The sequence below is a fragment of the Mauremys reevesii genome, linkage group 2 (genome assembly GCF_016161935.1).
Source record: "Mauremys reevesii isolate NIE-2019 linkage group 2, ASM1616193v1, whole genome shotgun sequence".
NCBI lineage: Eukaryota > Metazoa > Chordata > Testudines > Geoemydidae > Mauremys > Mauremys reevesii.
In genome coordinates, this window is record NC_052624.1 from 30,046,024 (window position 1) to 30,069,269 (window position 23,246).

At 42.4% G+C, this 23,246-nt stretch overlaps 1 protein-coding gene across 2 annotated transcripts in view; it reads right to left on the reverse strand.

The window, feature by feature from the left end:
• ZEB1 (zinc finger E-box binding homeobox 1) overlaps window positions 1-23,246 on the reverse strand; it is a 253,319-nt gene that overhangs the window by 62,781 nt on the left and 167,292 nt on the right. For both annotated transcript variants that reach the window (XR_005593894.1, XM_039523785.1), the window contains exons 3-5: window positions 15,637-15,699; window positions 13,822-13,983; window positions 4,244-4,446 (exon numbers count right to left, since the gene is read on the reverse strand). Coding sequence is in view for 1 of the 2 variants with exons in the window: in XM_039523785.1 (XP_039379719.1) it covers window positions 4,244-4,446; window positions 13,822-13,983; window positions 15,637-15,699 (428 nt within the window). In the remaining variant the exon portion in view is untranslated. The remainder of the gene's footprint in view (window positions 1-4,243; window positions 4,447-13,821; window positions 13,984-15,636; window positions 15,700-23,246) is intronic.

Sequence of the window (23,246 nt, forward strand, 5' to 3'; positions counted from 1 at the left end):
ACCCTACGGACGCTGCTATGGAAAATCTTCCGGCTGGCGTGCTGGCGTGCACCTACTTTGAATGGACATGAACAACCACTCGAAGAAGAATGTGTACTTCTGGTTCCAAATGAGGTGTGTGGCTGACCATTCACAGTTTGTAACTCTGGTGTTCATGACTCTGAGGTTCTACTGTACATCCTAACATTTTGTTCGGTGTTTTGACCATTGCTGTGCATGGAGAAGATTTGGTAATTAATCTCTCCACAGTGATATCAAGGCTTTTCTTGACAGAGCACCTAAATCATACAATATCCTATGTGTTCCATGATTAGAAAACATAACCATTACAAACTACTTTCATTTCTGAGTGAAACAAGTTTTATTTATTCACAAAACTGTAACAGTAGCCCCTGGAGTCAAGAAACACAAAATGATCCAACCTTACAACATCATGACTGTTATTCTACATGGATCACCAATGAAAAAATGCTCAGGCAAATCCAAAAATAAAACTTACTAGGACAGAAATGAAATTGTTGCATATGATGGGATTCTTTACAAAGAGATTCTTTGCCGGTCATATCATCACACAAATAAGTCAGAAATGCTAAGAATAATCCATGCTGTCTCTGAGTATTGAAAACTGTAAGAACAGAGACTGAGACATCCTCCTCTGGCCAGCTATTAATTCAGACATAGAAGAAAAGTACTCAAAATGTGAAGTCTGCAATAAATGTGAGGAAAAGAATGTAAAAAGCCCTCTGAAATCACATAAGATTCCTTCTGAACTTGGTCCAAAGCTAGCACAGATCTGTTTGAAGTGAATGGAAAAGTTTGCCTCTTCTTGATAGACTACTAATGAGATTTTAAATGAGGTTTGCACAACGTGTCAAATATCAATGTAATAGTGTAATAAATTGCACTGGATTCCAGATGAGTTAACAAGTGAAGGCCCATACTTCATAGAATCATAGAATCATAGAATTCAAGATCAGAAGGGACCATTATGATCATCTAGTCTGACCTCCTGCAAGATGCAGGCCACATAAGCCGATCCACCCACTCCTTAGCAAGCGACCCCTGCCCCATGCTTCGGAGGAAGGCGAAAAACCTCCAGGGCCATTGCCAATCTTTCCTGGAGGAAAATTCCTTCCCGACCCCAAATATGGCTGTCAGCTGAACCCCGAGCATGCGGGCAAGACTCTCCAGCCAAACCCTCTGGAAAAGGTTATATCATACCATTGACCCATTGTACTATTTACCAGTGTGGCACCCAATTGACCCATTGACTAAGCCCGTCATCCCATCATACCATCTCCTCCATAAACTTATCTAGCTTAATCTTAAAGTCATGGAGGTCCTTCGCCCCCACTGTTTCCCTCGGTAGGCTGTTCCAGTATTGCACTCCCCTGATGGTTAGAAAGCTTCGTCTAATTTCAAGCCTGAATTTCCTGACTGACAATTTATATCCGTTTGTCCTCATGTCCACATTAGCACTGAGCTGAAATAATTCCTCTCCTTCCCTGGTATTTATCCCTCTGATATATTTAAAGAGTGTAATCATATCTCCTCTTATCCTTCTTTTGGTTAAGGAAAACAAACCGAGCTCCTCAAGTCTCCTTTCATACGAAAGGCCTTCCATTCCTCGGATCATTCTAGTGGCCCTTCTTTGTACCTGTTCTAGTTTGAATACTTCATGAATGGCTCATTTGAACAATTCTCTTTGATACTTTCAAGCACATCACATCAAGTTTTACTAATGCACTGTCAAATGGGTTAACAGAAAAGTCAGAATAAAAAACAAAAGAACTCAATTAAAAAATGTTGGTGAATTCAAAGGATTGAAACACAGCTTTGTTAGAATATCACAACTCTTCACAATGATTTCTTAGGACCATGAGTTCAGAGAAGTCTAGAGAAACGGTCAAAAACCTTAGTACCAACAACTAACAAGCTTCTTGAGCCAAAGACAAATTACTTCGAAGTAGTTACAAAAGAGCTACCTAGAAAGTAGAATACAAGGAATAGTATGATAAGATTGACAAACAGTTATTCCTGCTGTAAGTGAAAGAGAAAGTTAGATTTCTTGGTACAATGGGGAAGTTCCAGAAGACTGGAAAAAAATGAAAGTTGTGCCCTATTTGAAAAGGGTAAACCAAATGACTTGGGTAAGCACAGGCCAGTTAGCTTGACACTGATCCCAGAAAAAAACTGTATAAAGATTTAAAGGATAGTAGCATAATTAACGCCAATCAACATGGCTTTATGAAAAATATGTCTTCAAAAAACTATATAAAATTTGTTATGATATTACAAGTTTAACTGGTAACTATTGACATAATATACTTAGATTTCTGCATGGCATTTGACTTAGTACTGCATAACATTGTGATAAAGATTAACACTATATAAAAATCAATGTCAGCCATATTAAATGGATTAAAAACTTAACGAATAGATTTCAAAAATCAATTTTTTAATGGGGAAACTTTTGGGGTGTTTCTAGGGGAGTTCCACAAGAGTCTGCTATTGACCCAATGCTATTCTATATCTTTATCAATGATCTGGAAGAAAACAAAATCATTGCTGGTAAAATTTGTAGATTTTGATTGAGTGATAAATAATGACGGGGACAAGTCAGTTACACAGACTGACGTGGATAGCTTGGTAAGGTGAGCTCATTTTAATAACACACATTTTAATTCAGCCAAATGAAAGGCCATACAAAGAACAAGGTCATACAAAGAACAAAGAACCTAGGCCATAGTTACAAGATAGGAATGTAATGACACTGAAAAGGATTTGGGGTAATGGTAGATAACCAACTGAACATATGCTCCCAGTGCAAAGCTGTGGCTAAGTGGATGAACATGGTTCTTGGAGGCACAAGCAGGGGAATATGGAATAGTTGAACAGAGGTAATATTACCTCTGTATATGACATTAATGAGACCAATACTGGAATACTGTGTCCAGTTCTGGTGTACACACTTCAAAAATTGGAAAGCATTCAGAAAAGAGCTATAGTTATGATTTGAGAACTGAAAAATGATAGTAAGAGCCATGTAGCCATATAGTGATAGATTTAAACTAAACATATTGAGCTTCTCATCGAACAGAAGATTTAGAGCAGTCCACAAGTACCTACATGGAGAAGAGATTTCTGATAGCAGACAGCTCTTAAATCCAGCAAAAAAGGGTAAACTGACATCCAATGGTTAGAAGCTGAAACTAGACAAATTCAGAAATAAGGTGCAATGTTTTAACAATAATGGTGATTAACCATTGGAACAACTTACCTAGAGACATGAATTTTCTGTAACTTAGTCTTTAAATTAAGAGTGGATATCTTTTAAAAATATATACTCTAGCTCAAACAGAAGTTGTGGGCTTGATGCAGAAATGAATGGATGAGATTTTATGGCTTGCGTTATGCAGAAGGTCAGAGTAGAGGATCCTACTGGTCCCTTCTGGCTTTACAACAAATATCTATGAAGTTCAAATGGAAAGTTACTTACAACCTGCCAAAGTAACAGCTATACCAAGATCATACATCATAGTCAACCCTGACAGTCAGTCATACAAGAGGAATAGAGGAGCTGAGTAACCTGTTAGTCCCATTTATCTCAGCACGCATGTGAGATCTCAGCACCTTTCAGGATCAAAAAAAACCATTTAGAAAATTTTTTGGCCTTTTTGTTGATTTTTCTAGTATTGCATCATTTTACTTATGTACAATTATTTTCATTACTCAAATGTCCATGAAGAACCTACTAAAGAAACTACTTACAACTTGTATTTCATAAAGACAGTGATTCTTCCTGCAGTAAGAAAGCAAGAAAAATGCATTTGAAGATCCAAAATTATAAAATGATCTTTGTCAAAGAAAAAATGTCATAGGTTGAGTACAAAATTTGATATAATATCTGGTATAGTCACAAGGCTCAGGAATCAATAGTCAATTGGTACAAAATTCAAGAAAACACTATCTATAAGGCAATAAAACACTTTATGTTCAATAATTGAATTTCTTGAAGTGGCTAAAGACACCTCATTTGGGGCCTAATCCCACAGTGATTACCTACAGAAAAGTATGAATTTAATAGCAAGTTTGCCCAAGCAAAGACCATAGGACCTTAGCATGTAGGTAATCTGGTATACCCACACTCTTAGCTCTGCATTATTGCTAGCATAAATAAGTCTTTATAAATATTGTTACACGTATGATAATCAATATATAAATTAATAAAACTTCCACTTACTTGATCTCTTCCTGATTTATGTGATGTCATGTGGCGTTCAAGTTGTGTTCTATATGCAAATGTGTAACTGCATAATGAGCAACTAAAGTTATCCTCATTTTTTTCATGGCGATATTTAATGTGTTCCTTCAGAGAGGTAAAGCGTTTATAACCTCTATCACAATATGGGCAGGTAAGCAGTTGGGAAAATGCATCTGGTGTTCCTGCAAAAGACAGACAATAAACTTTTATTTAGATAAAATGAAAGATCAAATATATTAATATGAATAAACATGTTCGGGATATATTTTCATATACGCAAGTTCATGCAACTTCGATAATTTACATGGAGGAATATACCTCAGAATAAGAATTCTTATTTCAGTTTTTCCTAGCATGTATTCACTCATTTCCTGTGGTACTAATGTCACTAATATGCAATGGAGGAAAGAGGGGAAAAAGGCAGAGAACAAACAGGTTTTATTCTGATCTCACCCAGGTTCACATTGATGTCACTCTACTGACTTTGATGGAGTTACTTGTGCTTTATACCAGCATAAAGTAAAATCAGAATTAGTCTCTCTATGACTAGACAGGACTGTGCATGAGAAGACATGGTTATGGTTTTATATGCAAGTACATATATTCAAGAACTCTTACATTGATATCTAAACATAAGTATGCTATACAGAAAGTAACTTATGTATAACATTGTAAACATCCTGGCTGTTAATCTTCTCACATATTTAACAATAAAAATGAAAAATACTGTCTCAAAGGTCTCTTATTTTATTTTCAGATTAATAAAAACCTGGTTTTAGGAATGTAAGATTTACCATATTGGATCAGACTATTGATCTATAAAGTGCAGTACCCTGCCTCTAGCAGTTCCAATCCTTCATGCTTCAGAAGAAATGGAAGGCAATTCCTGCCATCATCCAATTATCCAACTGTGCAGAGCTACTGCAAGGGAGAGGACAGAATTTCTATTGAACCCCACTGATTATGATCTTATACCCTGAAGCACAAGATGTAAATTTCCATGTACTGTTATTTTAACTTGCATAACTACAAATGTTATTAATACTCATAAAATTAGCCAGTACCTTTGAAAGTACTTCTAAATTATTTATCTTGATGACCTGTGGCAATTAATGCCACAGGTTGAGTATATGCTCCATAAAGAAGCATTTCCTTTTGTTTGCTTGGAATTTACTGCCTTTCAGTTTTCTCCAGTGTTCCATTGTTCTTGCACAGAGGGACAAAGAAAAGAGGAGACTTAGATCAATTTTCACTATATTCTTTGTAGTGTTGTATCTCTCAACTAAGTCCCATCTTAGTCTTTGCATTTTCAGGGTAAGTAATGCTCATATTTCAGGCATAGGTATAGTTTGACTTCTATATTTTGGGGGGAGGAGCGGTGGCAGCTCCAGTCAAGCCAACAGGGCAGGGTATGGGAGGGAGGGGACAAATTCCGTGCTTGCCCATGGGGGCTCCATTTCAGATGGGGGGGAGGGGCGCAACTTTAACCGTGATTCAGGAGTCTGATTTGTGTTGCGTACCCCCAAGTTTCACCTTATTTAAAAACTACTTGCTTACAAAGCCAGACATAAAAATACAAAAAAGTGTCACAGCACACTATTACTGAAAAATTGCTTACTTTCTCATTTTCATCATATAATTATAAAATAAATCAATTGGAATATAAATATTGTACTTTCATTTCAGTGTACAGATATAGAGCCGTAAAAACAAGTCATTATCTGTATGAAATTTTAGTCTGTACTGATTTCCTAGTTCTTTTTATGTAGCATGTTGTAAAAATAGACAAATATCTAGATGACTTGATGTACTCCCTGGAAGATCTCGGCAAACTCCCAGGGGTACACGTATCCCTGGATGTGAACTTCTGACTTAAGCAACTGAAAACTCTAGTGTTTTTGCAGATAATAGCTTAGAAATATCTGACAGAAGCATTAGATCTACTGCATTTCCTTTTTAGACAAAGTCAGTTATTTTCTCAAAGAAAGATATTAGTAACTTTGTTACCACCTCTTGAGTACAATTGAAACATTTGTAGAAAAAAAATGTAGTTACTTTCTATCATCTAGGCTACTTACTTTTTGCAAGTATCAGAGGGGTAGCCGTGTTAGTCTGGATCTGTAAAAAGCGACAGAGAGTCCTGTGGCACCTTACAGACTAACAGGACTCTTTGTTGCTTTTTACTTTTTGCAGTTCACCAAGCTTGGAACAGATCATTTAACTTTAGGAAACATCCTAACAGCCCTTTCTTATCTTAATCACCTGTTAATCACTCTGTTTATAAACAAAATTCTGACTCCCTGCCTCAGGGGCACAAACACATTATGAAAGCATATTCAACTATGCACCTGCTGACAACCATCCAACGCCATGTGACCTGGCGAACCACATGGCTGCAGACACTGGGATGAAAAAATGGTTACTTACCTTTCCGTAACTACTGTTCTTCGAGATGTGTTGCTCTTGGCCATTCCATTTCAGGTATGCGCGTGCCCATGTGTTCGGTCGTCATAGATTTTTGCCTTAGCATTACCTGTAGGGTCAGCAGTGGTGCCTCCTTGAGTGCTGCGCTCATGCGCCGGTATATCAGGCACCACCGACCCTACGCCCTCTCAGTTCCTTCTTGCCAGCAACTCCAACAGAGGGGCAGTAGGCAGGTAATGAAATGGACATGAGCAACACATCTCAAAGAACAGTTATGAAAAGGTAGGTAACCATTTTTTCTTCTTTGAGTGCTTGCTCATATCGATTCCATTCTAGGTGACTCACAAGCAGTGCCAATGGAGATGGACTCTTGAGTTCAAGGTCTTGCAGGGTGTAATCTTGAGACACTATCTCCAGCACACAACGATCCGAGGTAACTCGCAACAAGGATGAATGGTAGGGATGAAAATGGTTGATGAAAGAACAGGGTGATCCTGGTGCATCCTGGGAGGTGACTAGAGCATCACTCTTGATTGCACCCTCAAAATGAATGCTTCTTGCCAGGCCAAACTGCACAGGTGAGATTACCAAGGCCTTGGCGGTGGGTGACGATGGCCAGAACTACTTTCTCACAGACTGCGGTGTATGCATGCCCAATGAGAAAAAAGAGTGGCCCAAGTGTCCTTCAACCCATGCAGCCTTGCATGTGTTTGCTCTGAAAAATGATCGATCCCATCAAATGAGAAGTCTTGGATCAAGGTCTGCAGCTCTTGGGAGAGGCTGGCGGTCTGCAGCCAGGAGCTGCGCCTCATAATCACAGCTGCCATGACCACCTTAACCATTGTGTCTCATGCCATCTGGAGGGAGCACCAAGCCATTGTGGTGGCAGCCTCCACCAGGGTGCCAAATTCCTGGGCCAAGCCCTACCGGAGGAACTCCTTGAACTTATGGAGGGAGTCCCATAAGTTGAAATGGTATCTCCCTAGGAGAGACTGATGTGGAATTGCAGGCTGCCAGTTGAATAAATTTTCCTCTCAAACAGGTCCAATCTTTTGGCCTCTTTATTTTGAGTGTTGAGCTGGTATGTACTTGCTTATCCTTTTCATTAGCTGCAGAGACCACCAGCGAGCCCATGGGAGGGTGGATGTAAAGGTACTCAAACCCTTTGGCTGGGTCAAGGGGGGGAAGGGAGACTTAGGGGTAGGTGCAGGCTCCTCTGCCTTGACCTCCAAGTATGCCTCGTGCACCAAGCCCAGTGCTGTCGGCATTGCCAGCTGTTAGGCAGAGGCTGATGAGTGATGTGAAGGGGGCATCACTGTGACTGGCACTCCCTATGTGCTCCAATAAGGCCACTGCACTGGCCACGCTGCCAGGGTGGTACAGCCGATGTTGATGTGGCCTCAGGTACCCATTCATACTGGTGAAGTTTAGGCGAGGGGCTGAACTGTCCTTCTGTGCAAGAGGAATTGCCTTCTGGTGACCACGGTGGAGCCGTCGAAGCCTGAGTCTGTCTGCTGACCGTCGCCGTTGGAGACTAGTGTCAAGGGGACCGGAGACACAACAGGGAGCACTCCCATGGGGCAGGCAACCTGGACCTGCGCTGAGAGGATGACCAGTGGGAGGGCGAATGGTGCCGGTAGTACGGAGACCAGCGTTTCCCTCTAGGTGATCTGTGTCGAGACGGCGGGGACCATGATCGCAGTGCCAGTGACTTAGGGCAAACCCTAGAGGATCTGGGCTCTGACTCTGGTGATCTGCAGCACGGAGGTGGAGAGCGCTGCTTTGTCTTGGGGGATCAGCAGTACTCCACTGCCCCCTGAGAAGTCTTAGCAGCTGGCTTGCCCTGGTGGGGAGCCTTTGCTGATTCCTGAGACACATGCTGCGTTGATGGTGTGAGTAGAGGCCTTTGTTCTCTTGGCACTGGGGGACCTTGTGAAGGTGTCAGTGCGGTCAGGAGTTTAGGTCCCAGGCTGCTCCCGGGAGATGGTTGTCGATCTTTCAAGGGCTAAGGGCCCTGACTGGGGAAGGCATGAATGTGTGGCTCCAGAGTGGCCGGGTGACCCAAAGTGGATCCCTTGCCCGATGACCCATGGCCCTTCTTGCCTGGTGCTGGGGAGCCATGCTTCTTAGCCTTTTTTTGGGGCACCGGCGATGGGGAATGGTGCTGGGCGGAGCACTGCACACCGAGGCAGATGTACTCAGCGAGTCCTGGTGGGACGGCATGGAAGCCGGACAAAGGGCGGACTCCATGAGGAGAGCCCATAAACAAATATCCGCTCCTTCTGTGTGCAGGGCTGAAAGCTTCTACAAATATGGCATTTATCTCTCAAGCACTTGAGGCAGCTGCTATGGGGGTCACTTACAGGCATAGGCCTGTTGCAGTCCACGCAGGGCTTAAACCTGGGAGACAGGGGCATGCCGGCCCAAGGCAAAGTCCCTGCTGGGACTCTTAACTGCTAACTACACTTAACACTGACTACTATAAACAAACTATTTATAAGGCCCTAAGGCTAGAAGTCAGTAAAGACGAAAACTGCTAGCTCTTGGTATGCAAGGAAAGGTGCTCTGACTAACCACCACGAGCAGTAAAAAGGAACTGAGAGGACGTAGGGTCGGCAGTGCCTGATATACCGGCGCATGAATGCGGCACTCAAAGGGGCACCAGTGCTAACCCTACGGATACCGCTAAGGCAAAAATCTCCGACAACTGCGCATGTGGTCGCGCTTAAAATGGAATTGACATGAGCAAACACTCGAAGAAGAACACAGGTCCTTCATCACTCAAGAAAGTATGAAAGGCCAGCCAACAGTTACAGAATGGATATGCTGCGGGACCTGATGGTATTCAACCTGAGCTGCTCAAGGTACCTTGGAACCAGTAAGCATTGGCATGTTCTTAAAAGTGTGGGCATCAGGCAAAATACCAGAAGAATGGAAAGATGGCATCATAGTGTCCCTGTACAAGGGCAAAGGATCTCACACCAAGTGTGGCAGCTACAGGCCAATCTCATTGTTATTGGTCTTTGTTCACATTTGTCTTGGTAGGATGCAGCCACTCCTTAACAAACATTGTCCTCCACAGCAATCAGGTTTCCCTGTTGGATGGTTGACTATAGACACTCTGGCTTCTGGCATCTGCACTGAAAATTTAACCACTCACTCCATGTGGCATATATCAACATCAGAGCAGCTTCTGATTCGGTGATATGTCAGCACTTTCCCTTGCCCCGAAAGGAGTTGGCTTTCCAGATGTTTAGATAAATCTGGTGCGCAGTCTTCACACTGGTATTGGTGTGAGTGTGTGTAGTGGTTCACAGCTTTCTCCATGTTTCTACATGACCCCAGGTATGTGGCAAGGATGTATTCAGGGGGAGGGATAGCTCAGTGGTTTGAGCATTGGCCTCCTAAACTGAGGGTTGTGAGCTCAATCCTTGAGGGGGCCACTTAGGGATCTGGGGCAAAAATCAGTACTTGGTTCTGCTAGTAAAGGGGGCGGGGGACTCAATGACCTTTTGAGGTCCCTTACAGTTCTAGGAGATAGGTATATCTCCAATTATTATTATTAAAAAATTCTCTTCCCAGCATTGTTCTGTGAAGCTATTAACTAGATATTGGGACTTGCCGCTCCACATGTCAGAATCAAGGTCGGTCAAGAAGTTTTCGCTGACAAAGACTACATCAATGATGCTGCCCTGCTAGTGGAGAAGTCAGAGAATTTCAGCCCTGCCCTCTAAGGTCTCCAAGGTGTTGTCTCCACTATGGGATTGAATGCCTCATGGCATGAATCTTGGAGCTGGGCCACCACAACCCCTGGTGCAGGTGGAATTGACTACTGCAGTGAGTGTTGATGAGTTCATTTACCTAGGCTACAGGCAGAGTCCAAATAGTTTCAGCAAACTGGATGTTCTTTGATGAAAATATCTCACAGCCTCCTGCATGAAGTCCATGTCTCACTTATGGAAGCAAAAATGTTTTTGCACTGCGACTTGGGGTACATCTTTACTACACACGGGGCCCACCTGTGTGCTAAAAAATATTCAAAATTTGCTGCTCTGGGCTGGTGGGGGCAGGGCTGGCTGGCTGAATGGGAGACCACGTCTGGCAGCCTGCTGGAGCACTCCTGCCAGCAGGGGGCTGGTGAGTGTTGCATGGGGGCAGAGTGTGGGAGAGTGGGTCTCTGGGCAGGTTGGAACAGAGCTCTGGGCAGTGAAGGGGTGGGGGGGCACTGGGAACATCTTAGGTGGAGCTCCACTCCTGGCCCTGTGCCTCAGGTACTGGCTGCCGGCCTGCACTGGGCACTCTGCTTTTGGCCTGGCACTGAAAGTCCAGCTGCCTGCCTGGCATGGCGGGATCCAGGTCCCAGCTGCCCAGCCCTGGGCGGCGGGGTCCTGGGGTCCGGCTGCCTGGCCCTGGGTGGTGGGATCCTGGCAGTCAGCTGCCCAGTCATGGGTGGTGGGGTCCCAGCAGTCAGCTTCCCAGCCCCCAGCAGCAGGGTCCCAGCTGCGGGGTCCGGCTGCCCAGCCCTGCACTGTGGTCCAGGGTCCAGCTGCCCGGCCCCATGTTCCACTTCTGGCCCCGCTCTGTGGAGGGGTCTCTGGGCAGGGGGCACTGGGCATAGAGGAGTGGGCGGGGGGAGAAGGGGGCTCTATGGTTCTTAACCTGTGGTCTACAACCCACAATTATAAAAAGGTTGAGTACCACTGGTGTAGACACTTAGTACAGTGATGAAAGGGGTTCTATCGCTGTAGAAAATCCATATGCGGCGATGTTTGTATGCAAACCTTTAGGCTAGAAGGCCGGAATTACTGACTGTTTGTTTGCTTGGCCATCACCTTAGGAGGCCTGAACCCTAGGCCTCATCCAGAAGGCCTGATCCATAGATTATAGTCATTTACCCCAGCCAGGCGGCCGGGGCCATAGACTGTAATTGCTCAAGTCCACACCTAGAGGGCCTGGGCCATAGACTATTGCCATTTACCCCAGGCAGGAGGCCTGGACTACTGGCTGTTTGCTTAATCCTCCTCTGGAGGTTTGAACTGCTATTGTGCAATTGTGCAGCTGCACGCCAGGCTGCCCGACCAACTCTCCGATGGGCGTACCAATTCTCCGATGCCACCGGAGGGTGCACCCGGTCCCTGAGAGGTAGGAAGCTTACACTAACTTTCTAGTATAGACCAGGCCAAACTTCAGGATCTATCAAACCTGTGTACTACCTGTATATATGGATCAGAAACCTGGACCTTCTTATAGGCAGATTTGGAGCAGCTAAAGACACTCCATATGCACTGTTAGTGTCAAATCCTAAGCATAAACTTGTTTGACTTTGTGTGAAATGTCATAATCTTGCAGAGCTCTGTCCTTCCTTCAATTGCTCATTACACCGAAAAGCAGCATTGTATGCTTTTCAGCTATGATGCCAGGATGGACAAAAACATCCCAGCACAGCGTGCTATCAATCTCTCCATTGATGTGCAAAGGGGTGCACGACCTGACCCTACCTAGCACTACCCCAAGTATTCATGGATTTGCATGATTGAGCCAGATCTTGGAATTTCACTACACGATGCCTGGTGCCACACCCATCAACCATAGCCATCCTGGCTGGTGCAACAGTTCTCAGTAGGCTATGCATGTTTGATGACACTGTTTGCAATGTCAGAAGCTTATATTTTATTTGTATTAAAAAATAAACATCTCTCTGCATGGCATAAAATCTTGGCACTTCAAAACAAAATTGCTTAGGTGTTAACACAACAAGTTATATACATTTATTAGATTAACAAAGTAACTGAACTTTTTTTTATACAGACGGGCCATCATATTAAAAAATGAGAGCCTACATTTAGGCTACTAAGCCAGTACTTGGGTATCTAAGTGCTTTTGAAATTCCGAGCTTAAGTGTTTTAGGAGTATAAGTCCCATTGACTTCAAATGGCTGATGGAGCATAGCCTGGTCAAAGCACTTCAGTTTTCTTGACTTGTGGAGTCTCAATATATCTGAGGGTGATGTTGGTTGCAAATAGACCATGGGCTATTTGCTTATCAATTATTGTGTTTGTGGTGTTCTTGCAGTAAGGATTTGAATAAGACTCTGGAATTGTCTTTTCAGTTCAGCTCAGCATTTTTCTTTACAGCTATGAATTTCCAGTAAGAAACTTCTTAATAGAAAAAAATCTGTGTAAAATCTGAAATTTTGCTAACAACCAGGAAAAGAATTAAGAAAATTAGTGCAGATCATCCATTTTTGAAATTTAAGGCTATAAAATGGGAAGAAAGAACTAGCAATATGTGAATCAAAAAATCTGATTTCAACTAAAAATTGTGTTTTAAGTTTAAAAAAATAATTTAATTTTTTGTAAGTAATAATTTTTATCTATCTTGCAATTTATCTCCACTATGAAAAACAACCATTAATTGTTATTTTTCTACTGTTTAGCCATTTCTTACTCCAGAAGATAATTTTGTATGTAAACCAGTATTTCCTATTTTCTTATTAGTCTTTTGAGAAGGAACTTGCCAGAAATTATTTAGATCTTCAAGGAATTATTATCTAGCAGATTCTCTTTGCCAATTATTTTTATTATATGTTTCAAATAAACAACCGGTTACAGAGACACAAGTTACTTTTACAGAAAGTGTGCTAGTTTGACTCAATCTGTTTACAATTATTTAAATGTTGGTTTATTATACCTTTGCATATATTATCAAATGGAGTTCTAGACTGTTATTTTACACTCCGTTATTGTAGACTAGCATTTCCACTTAACAATTCCCATAACAAATAATCAAAACCCAAATGTTTTAATTATCGCATGTATCAATTGTTACTTTCACACAAGACAAGTAAGCAAAACAGAATTTATAAGAGGGTATTAGCAAAATCTATCATAAAAATAAATAGTCAATGCTAAACTTAAGGCCACTTAAGAATCAGAAACCTTAAAAGTAATTTTTGCTTGATTATAGCCTCAGTACATAACAATCAGCGGTTTGAACTCCCATTTATTTCAACAGCTACACAGTCTACAGTAGATGCCTGGATCCTTATTTTTCTAAAATATAGGGACTTTCTAGGTCAACCTTTCAGTGCAATTCATTTTGTAAAGACTACTGATTAGTGAAATAATATTTACCATTTTCATCCTGACCACTAGCTTCTGGTGTGCCTTGTCTCTGGTCCTCCTCAGGAGCTTCAGGGTAAATAACAGCTGTATCTTCCTGTTGAAGGAATTCTTCAACATTGGGGTCATGATTTTGTTCATTTTCTACTTCAGAATCACCTTCATCTTCTTTTACTAAAATAAAAAAAAAATCTTTAACGGAATTTCAACGTCATATGAAAACATTTTAAAATAATACATACGTGACAATAATATTTTGCACTTCTATAGCATCTTCCATTCAAGGATATCAATGCACTTCACAAATCTTAATTAAGTCTTAGGTTAAATCCTGTGAGATAAAAGAGTTTTAGCCCAATTTTACAAATAGAGAAACTGTGGCATAGTGAAGTTAAAGGGACACCATACAGACTGAAAAGAAATCACCTACAGGTCACAATTATCGACACCTCCCTTCAAACCACTAAATGGTGGCATTATGTTTTTATTTCCCATTGTGAATTCCCTTCCTGAATGGTTCCTCCATCTTCAGATTCGTAAAAGATAATACAAAAACAAAAAATTAGGACAATTTTTTTAAAAAAGTCCTAACTTTGTCCATGTTAGGCTCCTTTGTTCCACTTAACTTTCCCAAAAATCTTAGAATAAAATGATGGATTCTTAGTCATGACTGAGTGATCCTATTCTGAATGGCACTTGCCATTCCTGCAGCTTCTTTGGGTCCTGCAATTGCAAGGCTGAATTTGTTGCCTTCAAGACACGATTTTTAATTCTATTTAAAGTTTGTTCATTACTGCAAACCCGTAGGACATATTCATGCAGATTTTCACTGAAAAGCATGCTTGCTGGCTGAAGAGTTTGAGTTTGCTGCTCGAGAGTTTGAGTAGCTTGTTCACCAAGGTTTGGAGGTTTCAAACAGTTTGCTCTGGATCTAATTAGTACTGTTCCAAATCATCTAGGTTTAAGCTTGGCACAATCAATGATCAACTTCATTTGTTTTTCATTAAAACTGTATTTCACTATTAGCAAAAATACAGTTAAATATTTTACATAATCTATAGCATGACAAATAGTTGCTAGTAAATATTTGCTTGAATACATTATTCATGCAGTTTATACTTACTGCCATGAAATGCATTCTGTGAAAGCTTTGACTGTAAATTACTATCCTATACTTCATTCTCAGTTATTAATGTGCAGCATATTTTTAATAAGAAGGTAAAGCTTTACCATTTGTCTCACAGTGTGAAGTCTCATACTGGTCCTCCTGTTTTAAAATCCAAGCACTAGATTCTATTTATGACATGGGACAGTTTTCACCATACGTACTGTAAAGTAGTTCTTTGTTCTCTTTGGTATTGACCTTATGGTTAAAATATGTATACCAAGATTAAAAAAATGCAAACATATTTCCGAATAATCCTTGGGCGGCCAAATTTACTGACTCTTTGAGCCGCATATGACAATCTTCAGGAATCTGAGAGCAGGAAGGCACTTACCGGGGCTCGTGGCTTCAGCTCTGGTGGAGATGCCTGCTGGGGCTTGAGCTCCAGCAGATACGCCCTGCAGAGCTGAAGCCACGAGACCCCCCGACCTGCTGTGCAGAAGCCCCACCCCACCACCCTGCTGCAAGGCAGACAGGGCTGGCTCTGGCTTTTTTTCCGCCCCAAGCAAAAGAACCAAAACCAACCAACCAAACAAAACCCCCAAACTTGCGGGGTGGCCAGAGCAGCGAAGGGGAACCCCCCCAAAAAACAAACCACAAAAGCTGCAGGGCGGCCGGAGCAGCGAAGGGGCACAGATTACAGAATTTAATTAGACAAATACCTGTACATCCAGCTTCATCGGCTTGAGCTTCAGGCCCCAGGATTTCTTTTGTTTCTTTTCCATCTGAAATATAATATTGCAAAAGAGAAATAATTAACATTTTAAAATACCATCATCTTTCTTTGCATATTACAAACGTTCCCTTATTTCTTAAACAAAAATGTCCATATTTTTCTAATGTTTGGGGAAAATATATTTAAATCTCGTATACTTAAAAAATATGGATTCCTCATTATTTTAGCTGTATTGAGTTTCTCAGGTCATAAAGATTTTACAAGAAAAAGAAACTGCAATTTTAACAGAAGGCAAACATACAATACCAAAGCAATTATTTGAAGACAGGGAAAAAAATAGGATAAGGATTGCTGTTACATATCCAAATATGGTATTTTTGTAGTACAAGTATCTTTCTGGCAAGTACAAAGTGTGCTGCTTAGAATGAAAGGCAAGTAGTTTGTTCTTAGCATCTGATGCACTAGATTATTGCTTTCAGAGGTTAATTTATTGTAAGATTAACACATTTGCTCTGCTTTTTCTAACTAGCAAAACCAGCAGATCATCAGTAATTACTCCACAATTATTTGCAACAATCTATCATGTAATACTGTATAATTACCTGCAGAGATCTAGAGCCTATTAAACTTAGCCAAATAAAAATCATTATGAGTTTTCTTGCTAGGTTTGACTATTGAATTGAGAAAGCAAGAAAATATTGGCATTGAATTAAAGCATATATTTCAGTTGTGTAAAAGCGATTTTAAGTGTTTTACCAACTTCTTTCCTGTGTACTGGAATTACCACACCACCACTTATACAAAAGTACTATTACTGACACCACTGCATATCTCTGGGCAGTTGGATGGATGCCCTTAAAAGATGATCTATTGAAGGATTCATATATCTCTGCAAAATAGGACTGACTTCAAAATCATGATCTGACATAATTTCCTTATGTGCTAATTTTAAATCAGTTTTAAAGACTGAGTCTAGGCAAGGCACTAGATATGGTGAAATTGTTCTATGGGTCATGGTGTTCTCCACACCATTTCAGAATGGTGACCCTCTATACTGGAAGGTCACTTTCATTACCAGCCCCATATTTTCATCAAATATATATTAATGGTGGCCATCATTTATTGTTTCTGTCTACTGTTTTCTCTCTAGAAACAGTGGCTCCAGATTGGGGGGGGGGGTAAGCGAAGCTTTTGCTGCTGAAGGAGCTAGAATAGCAGTCCTATACAAGAGTCCAAAATTCTTTCATTAATTACAAATCTAATATAGCACGGATAGAAGAGTGGAATCTACATCTTTATTCCAAAAAGTACTTTTTGCACAATGCATAGTTATCCTGTGGAACTCACTGCCACATATAGCAAGTCCAAGAACTTAGAGGTATTCAAAAAAGGCAGCAGATCATTTACAGTATATGAATAATGAGAAAATCCACAATTACATTAATTAGGACAAAAAATACAAGTGCTTCAGAGAATACACCAGCTGGTGGGGGTTAAATAGATTATTCTATAATTGTCCATTATGGGAATTCTAGCATGTTCCTCTACGTTCCTCTGGCACAATGGGACTCTCAACAATAAGAGTAAAGCTCACCCATGCAAGGAAACAGAATTTTCTCTGGGGTGCTCTGAGATTGTAGAATGAACTCCCCCAGGAACTGAGGACCATCATAGACCTCATCGCTTTTTGCTCCAAGCAAGGCACATTTCTTTGACTTTGCCGTCTCTAAAATATACACATTGCAATGTTTATTAATAAATTTAAAAAAAAAGACACTACCAAAACAAGACACTCCACTGCACATGCTTCTCCCTCTGGGGAAAAAATGAGAGAACAAACGAGACATGACAGATGCACTACTGGAAAGCACTCAGATACTACAATGATAAGCATGGCATAAAACCTGAACAGAATAGAATAGAATAGAAAAGAAAAACATCTGGTCCTGTCCCCCTTTCAGATACAGGATACTAGTACTGATCTGGAATGACAATTCCTATGTTCTTATGCTCCCACAGAAGTGAGCCAAAAGTGCTGTAATCACACAACAAATGCTAGAATCCATAATTTGTAGTGGTTATTAAAAAAGCAAGGGCATGCTACCTTTTAAATCAATACAGAAGCCAGTTTCTGCTTTACACATAAACTGAGGACTTCTAGGACTACTTTAAGTTCCATTCTAAATAGGTCTTTCCAAAAGAAAAAGGATGAATAATTCAAACTACCCTAATAGTGGAGACAGTAGTAATGAAGACTGACAGAACTCTATGGAACTAATAGGCTAGAAAGTATTCCTGCACTTGCAGATATCTTCACAAACAAGATATATAATTAAAGGAACACTGGAGTGCTTTAATCTAGCTCTAACTTTGCCCATCACTTGAAAGGTCTTAGTCATAGACAAATCCATGTTTTGTTGGTCTGATCCAATCCACCAATGGTAACTGTCATGTGCTTCAAGTCCAAAAGCTTTACATGCTGTAAATCCACTAAAACCAAATACTTAGTTTATTTAAAATAGCCCATACTACACAAAACCGTGTTTTCCCTCTTCATTAGGACAATGGGATCTGCTGGAGAGGTGGGATTATTAATGTAGTTTACTTACTATTTATAACTATTTACAGCAAGCCCCTCTGGCTTCATAACCGGCAAAAATAATATTATCCAGGCTGATCCTGAGTAATTTAAGATTTCAGTGGCAACAGGATTTAATTTCACAGAAGGTAAAAAAAATTCCCCAAATCTACTAGTTTGTAAACTCTTCACGGTATGGACTATGCCTTCCTGTGTTACGGTGACCAGCAGGGCTGGCTTTATGAAGGGCGGGGCCCGATTTGAATATCCATCGGCAGTCCGGGGCTTCGGCGGCACTTTGGTGGCGGGGGGTCCGCGCCGGGTCTTTTGCAGCACTGCAAGCCCTCCTGCCGCTGAAATGCCATCGAAGCCCCGGAGCGGACCCCCCCGCTGCCAAAATGCCACTGAAGACCAGAGTGGACCCCCGCCGCTGGGTGAGTAGAAAAAATAATTGAAAAGATGCCTAAGGAGCGGGGCCCCCTTAGGCGCGAGGCCTGATTCGGGGGAATCGGCTTAAAGACGGCCCTGGTGACCTGATTTTATAAGGGCAGTCCCAATATTTGGGGCTTTTTTTTATATGGGCTCCTATTACCCCCCACCCTGTCCCAATTTTTCACACTTGCTGTCTGGTCACCCTATCCCGTGTGCTTGTACAGCACCTAGGGTCCTGATCCTGACTAGGCCTTTGGGCACTACCATAATACATTAAACAAACAGCAGTAATTTCATAGCCATCTATTGAGCTTTCATCTTTCTTTTTTCTTCATGTAGGAAGGTATTCTGTGTCCTGAGGATACACAAATTTAACTCAGTCTTTGCATATCCCCAAGTGTTAACCTTTACATAGCAGAAGTTTAATAACCAGAATATGTATTCTATATTTTTTTGTTACATTATTAGCCTTGCGACACACTTCTGCAAACAAATATACAATCACTTTAATGACCGTAGTCATATATGTTCAGCAAAGGATGGGAACATCGGTGAACAGTTTACCTTGCATTCTTGCATTCAGGAATTAAGAACTATGCTGCAAACATAGCCACTGGGGAGCAGAAAGGAGAAGATATCCAGTGCTAGGAAGAAGAATACAGCACAGTCTCTGATCAAATAGAATCGTAGAAGATTAGGGTTGGAAAAGACCTCAAGAGGTCATCTAGTACAGTCCCCTGCTCAAAGCAAGACCAACACCAACTAAATCATCCCAGCCAACGCTTTGTCAAGCCGGGTCTTAAAAACCTCTAAGGAAAGAGATTCCACCACCTCCCTAGGTAACCCATTCCAGTGCTTCACCACCCACCTAGTGAAATAGTGTTTCCTAATATCCAACCTAGACCTCCCTCACTGCAACTTGAGACCACTGTTTCTTGTTCTGTCATCTGCCACCACTGAGAACAGCCCAGCTCCATCCTCTTTAGAACCCCCTTCAGGTAGTTGAAGGCTGCTATCAAATCTCCCCCTCACTCTTCTCTTCTGCAGACTAAATAACCCCAGTTCCCTCAGCCTCTCCTCGTAAGTCATGTGCCCCAGTCCCCTAATCATTTTTGCTGCCCTCCGCTGGACTCTCTCCAATTTGTCCACATCCCTTCTGTAGTGGGGGGACCAAAACTGGATGCAATACTCCAGATGTGGCCTCACCAGTGTAAAATAGAGGGGAATAATCACTTTCCTTGATCTGCTGGCAACGCTCCTACTAATATAGCCCAATATGCCGTTGGCCTTCTTGGCAATGAGGGCACACTACTGATTCATATCCAGCTTGTCATCCACTGTAATCCCCAGGTCCTGTTCTGCAGAACTGCTGCTTAGCCGGTCGGTCCCCAGCCTGTAGCGGTGCATGGGATTCTTCCTCCCTAAGTGCAGGACCCTGCACTCGTCCTTGTTGAACCTCAGATTTCTTATGGCCCAATCCTCCAATTTGTCTAGGTCACTCTGGACCCTATCCCTACCCTCCAGCAGATCTACCTCTCTTCCCCATTTTAGTGTCATCTGAGAACTTGCTGAGGGTGCAATTAATCCCATCAGACAGATCATTAATAAAGATGTTGAACAAAACCGGCCCCAGGACTGACTCCTGGGGCACTCTGCTTGATACCGGCTGCCAATTAGACATCGAGCTGTTGTTCACTACCTGTTGAGCCCGACAATCTAGCCAGCTTTCTATCCACCTTATAGTCCATTCATCCAATCCAAACTTTTTTAACTTGTTGGCAAGAATACTGTGGGACACCGTATCAAAAGCTTTGCTAAAGTCAAGATATATCACATCCACCGCTTTCCCCATATCCACAGAGCCGGTTATCTCATCATAGAAGGCAATCAGGTTGGTCAGGCTTGACTTGCCCTTGGTGAATCCATGTTGACTGTTCCTGATCACTTTCCTCCCCTTCAAGTGCTTCAAAATGGATTCCTTGAGGACCTGCTCCATGATTCTGCCGGGGACTGAAGTGAGGCTGACCGGTCTGTAGTTCCCCAAGATCCTTTCTTCTCTTTTTAAAATATGGGCACTATATTTGCCTTTTTCCAATAGTTCAGGACCTCCCTCTGATTGCCACGAATTTGCAAAGAAAATGGCCAATGGCTCTGCAATCGTATCAGCCAACTTCCTCAGCACCCTTGAATGCATTAGATCTGGACCCATGGACTTGTGCACGTCCAGCTTTTCTAAATAGACCTGAGCCAGTTAGTAGGAGTCAGATGTCCGCTATCCAAGAGTAGTCTGGACTTGGTGCTAAAAGCCCCTTTAAATGTGATTTGCAGCACTTTGACTAAAGGCTTTTTGGGCATCTTGCACTCACCTCATCCTAGATGAGGACACCAGCAAATGAGTCAGATCCGTAGCACTGTTCTACCTGCTCTGCACTATTCCCAGTAAACTGACAGGCCAGGACATGGAACAGAATCACGACTGGTAGCGCAGATGAACAATCTCTTGCTATCTATAGATGAAGGGATAGTCATACTCTTGGATCTCACTGCAGCATTCAATATGGCTGATCATAGACTATTACTATCCAGCCTAAGGATATGTCTACACTACGAAATTAAATTGATTTTATAGACGTCGATTTTTAGAAATCAATTTTATACAGTCGAGTGTGTATGTCCCCACTAAGCGCATTAAGTTGGCGGAGTGCGTCCTCACTACCGTGACTAGCATCGACTTAGGGAGCGGTGCATAGTCGGTAGCTATCCCACAGTTCCCGCAGTCTCCACCGCCCATTGGAATTCTGGGTTAAGCTCCCAATGCCTGATGGGGCAAAAACATTGTCGCGGGTGGTTTTGGGTACATGTCGTCAGTTGCCCCTCCCTCCATGAAAGCAGTGACTGTCAATCGTTTCACGCCTTTTTTCCTGGATTACCCATGCAGACGCCATACCATGGCAAGAATGGAGCCCACTCAGCTCACCGTCACGCACTCTAAAAGCTCGCTGGCGCTGTTTGCTGACTAGGTGAGACCTCAGCACAACCAACATTCCCATTGTTATTGCTGCTTGCTGTGTTCTCCATAATATCTGTGAGAGTAAGGGGGAGATGTTTATGGTGGGGTGGGAGGTTGAGGCAAATCACCTGGTGTCCAATTTTGAGCAGCCAGACACCAGGGCGAGTAGAAGAGCACAGCAAGGCGCGCTGCGCATCAGAGAGGCTTTGAAAACCAGTTTCATGAGTGGAAAGGCTACGGTGAGACAGTTGTGTGTGTTTCTCCTTGATGCAAACCTGCCCCCTTTGTTGATTTTAATTCCCTGTAAGCCGGTAACCACCCTCCCCCCTTCGAAATAAAGTAACTATTGTTTTGAAACCATGCATTCTTCCTTTATTATTTTTTTAAAAAATGAGATGACAGACAAGGTAGCTCGAGTGAGGTGGGGGAGGTGGGAAGGACACGGCCACATTGCTTATTGTAGCCACACTAAAAATCAAATGGTTTGAATGACAGCCTTCTGTTACTTGGGACATCCTCTGGAGTGGACTGTCTGGGAGCCTTCCCCCCGCGTTCTTGGGCATCTGGGTGAGGAGGCTATGGAACATGGGGAGGAGGGTAGGCGGTTATACAGTGGATGCAGAGGGGGTCTGTGCTCTTGCTGGCTTTCCTCAGCATCGCGTCCTGCCTCTGCTCTTCACGCTCACTTAATTCTTTACTGGCCTCTGCCACTGAATGCTTCCATGCATTAAGCTGTGCCCTATCAGTGCAGGAGGACTGCATGAGCTCGGAAAACATGTCATCGTGAGTGCATTTTCGCCTTCTAATCTGCGATAACCTCAGGGACGGAGATGATTGGGGGAGCGTAGAAACATTCTACGCTCTATGATTCTGGGGGGAACTGCATGGTCACCTGTGCTGCTGAGTTTGCCATGCTTGCCAAACAGGAAATTAAATTCAAAAGTTCCCAGAGCTTTTCCTGTGTATCTGGCTAGTGCATTGGAGTTCAAAATGCTGTCCAGAGTGGTCACATTGGAGCACTCTGGGATAGCTCCTGCAGGCCAGCACCATCGATTTGCGTCCGCACTACCCCAAATTCGACCCAGTCAGGTCGATTTTAGCACTAATCCCCTTGTTGGGGGAGGAGTACAGAAAAGTCGACGGAACGGGGTTGGTTGTGTGAACACATTCATTTTAAAATCAACCTAACGCGGCTAAATTCAACCTACCCTGTAGTGTAGACCATGCCTAAGAGAAGTAGCAGAGGCTCAGGCAGAAGCTCTAAAATGGTGTGAAACATTTCTCAAGAGTTACACCCAGAAGGTAGTGATGGGCCTCTGCGCCTCTGAGGCCAGAGCCCTCATCTGTGGAGTACTATGCAGTTCCCTTCTCTTCCCTTCCTCTTCAATATTTACAAACAGTTGCTCAGAGAAATGGAGAGATTTTATGGGCTCAAATGCCAACAATACACATAACTCTACCTATTGTTCACAGCCTACAATATCAGTCAGAGACAGTTAGATAACAAAGATCAGCACATGGAGAAAGTGGACTTGGCTGAAGCTAAACTCTATAAGCAAAATCTCCTTTTTGCTAG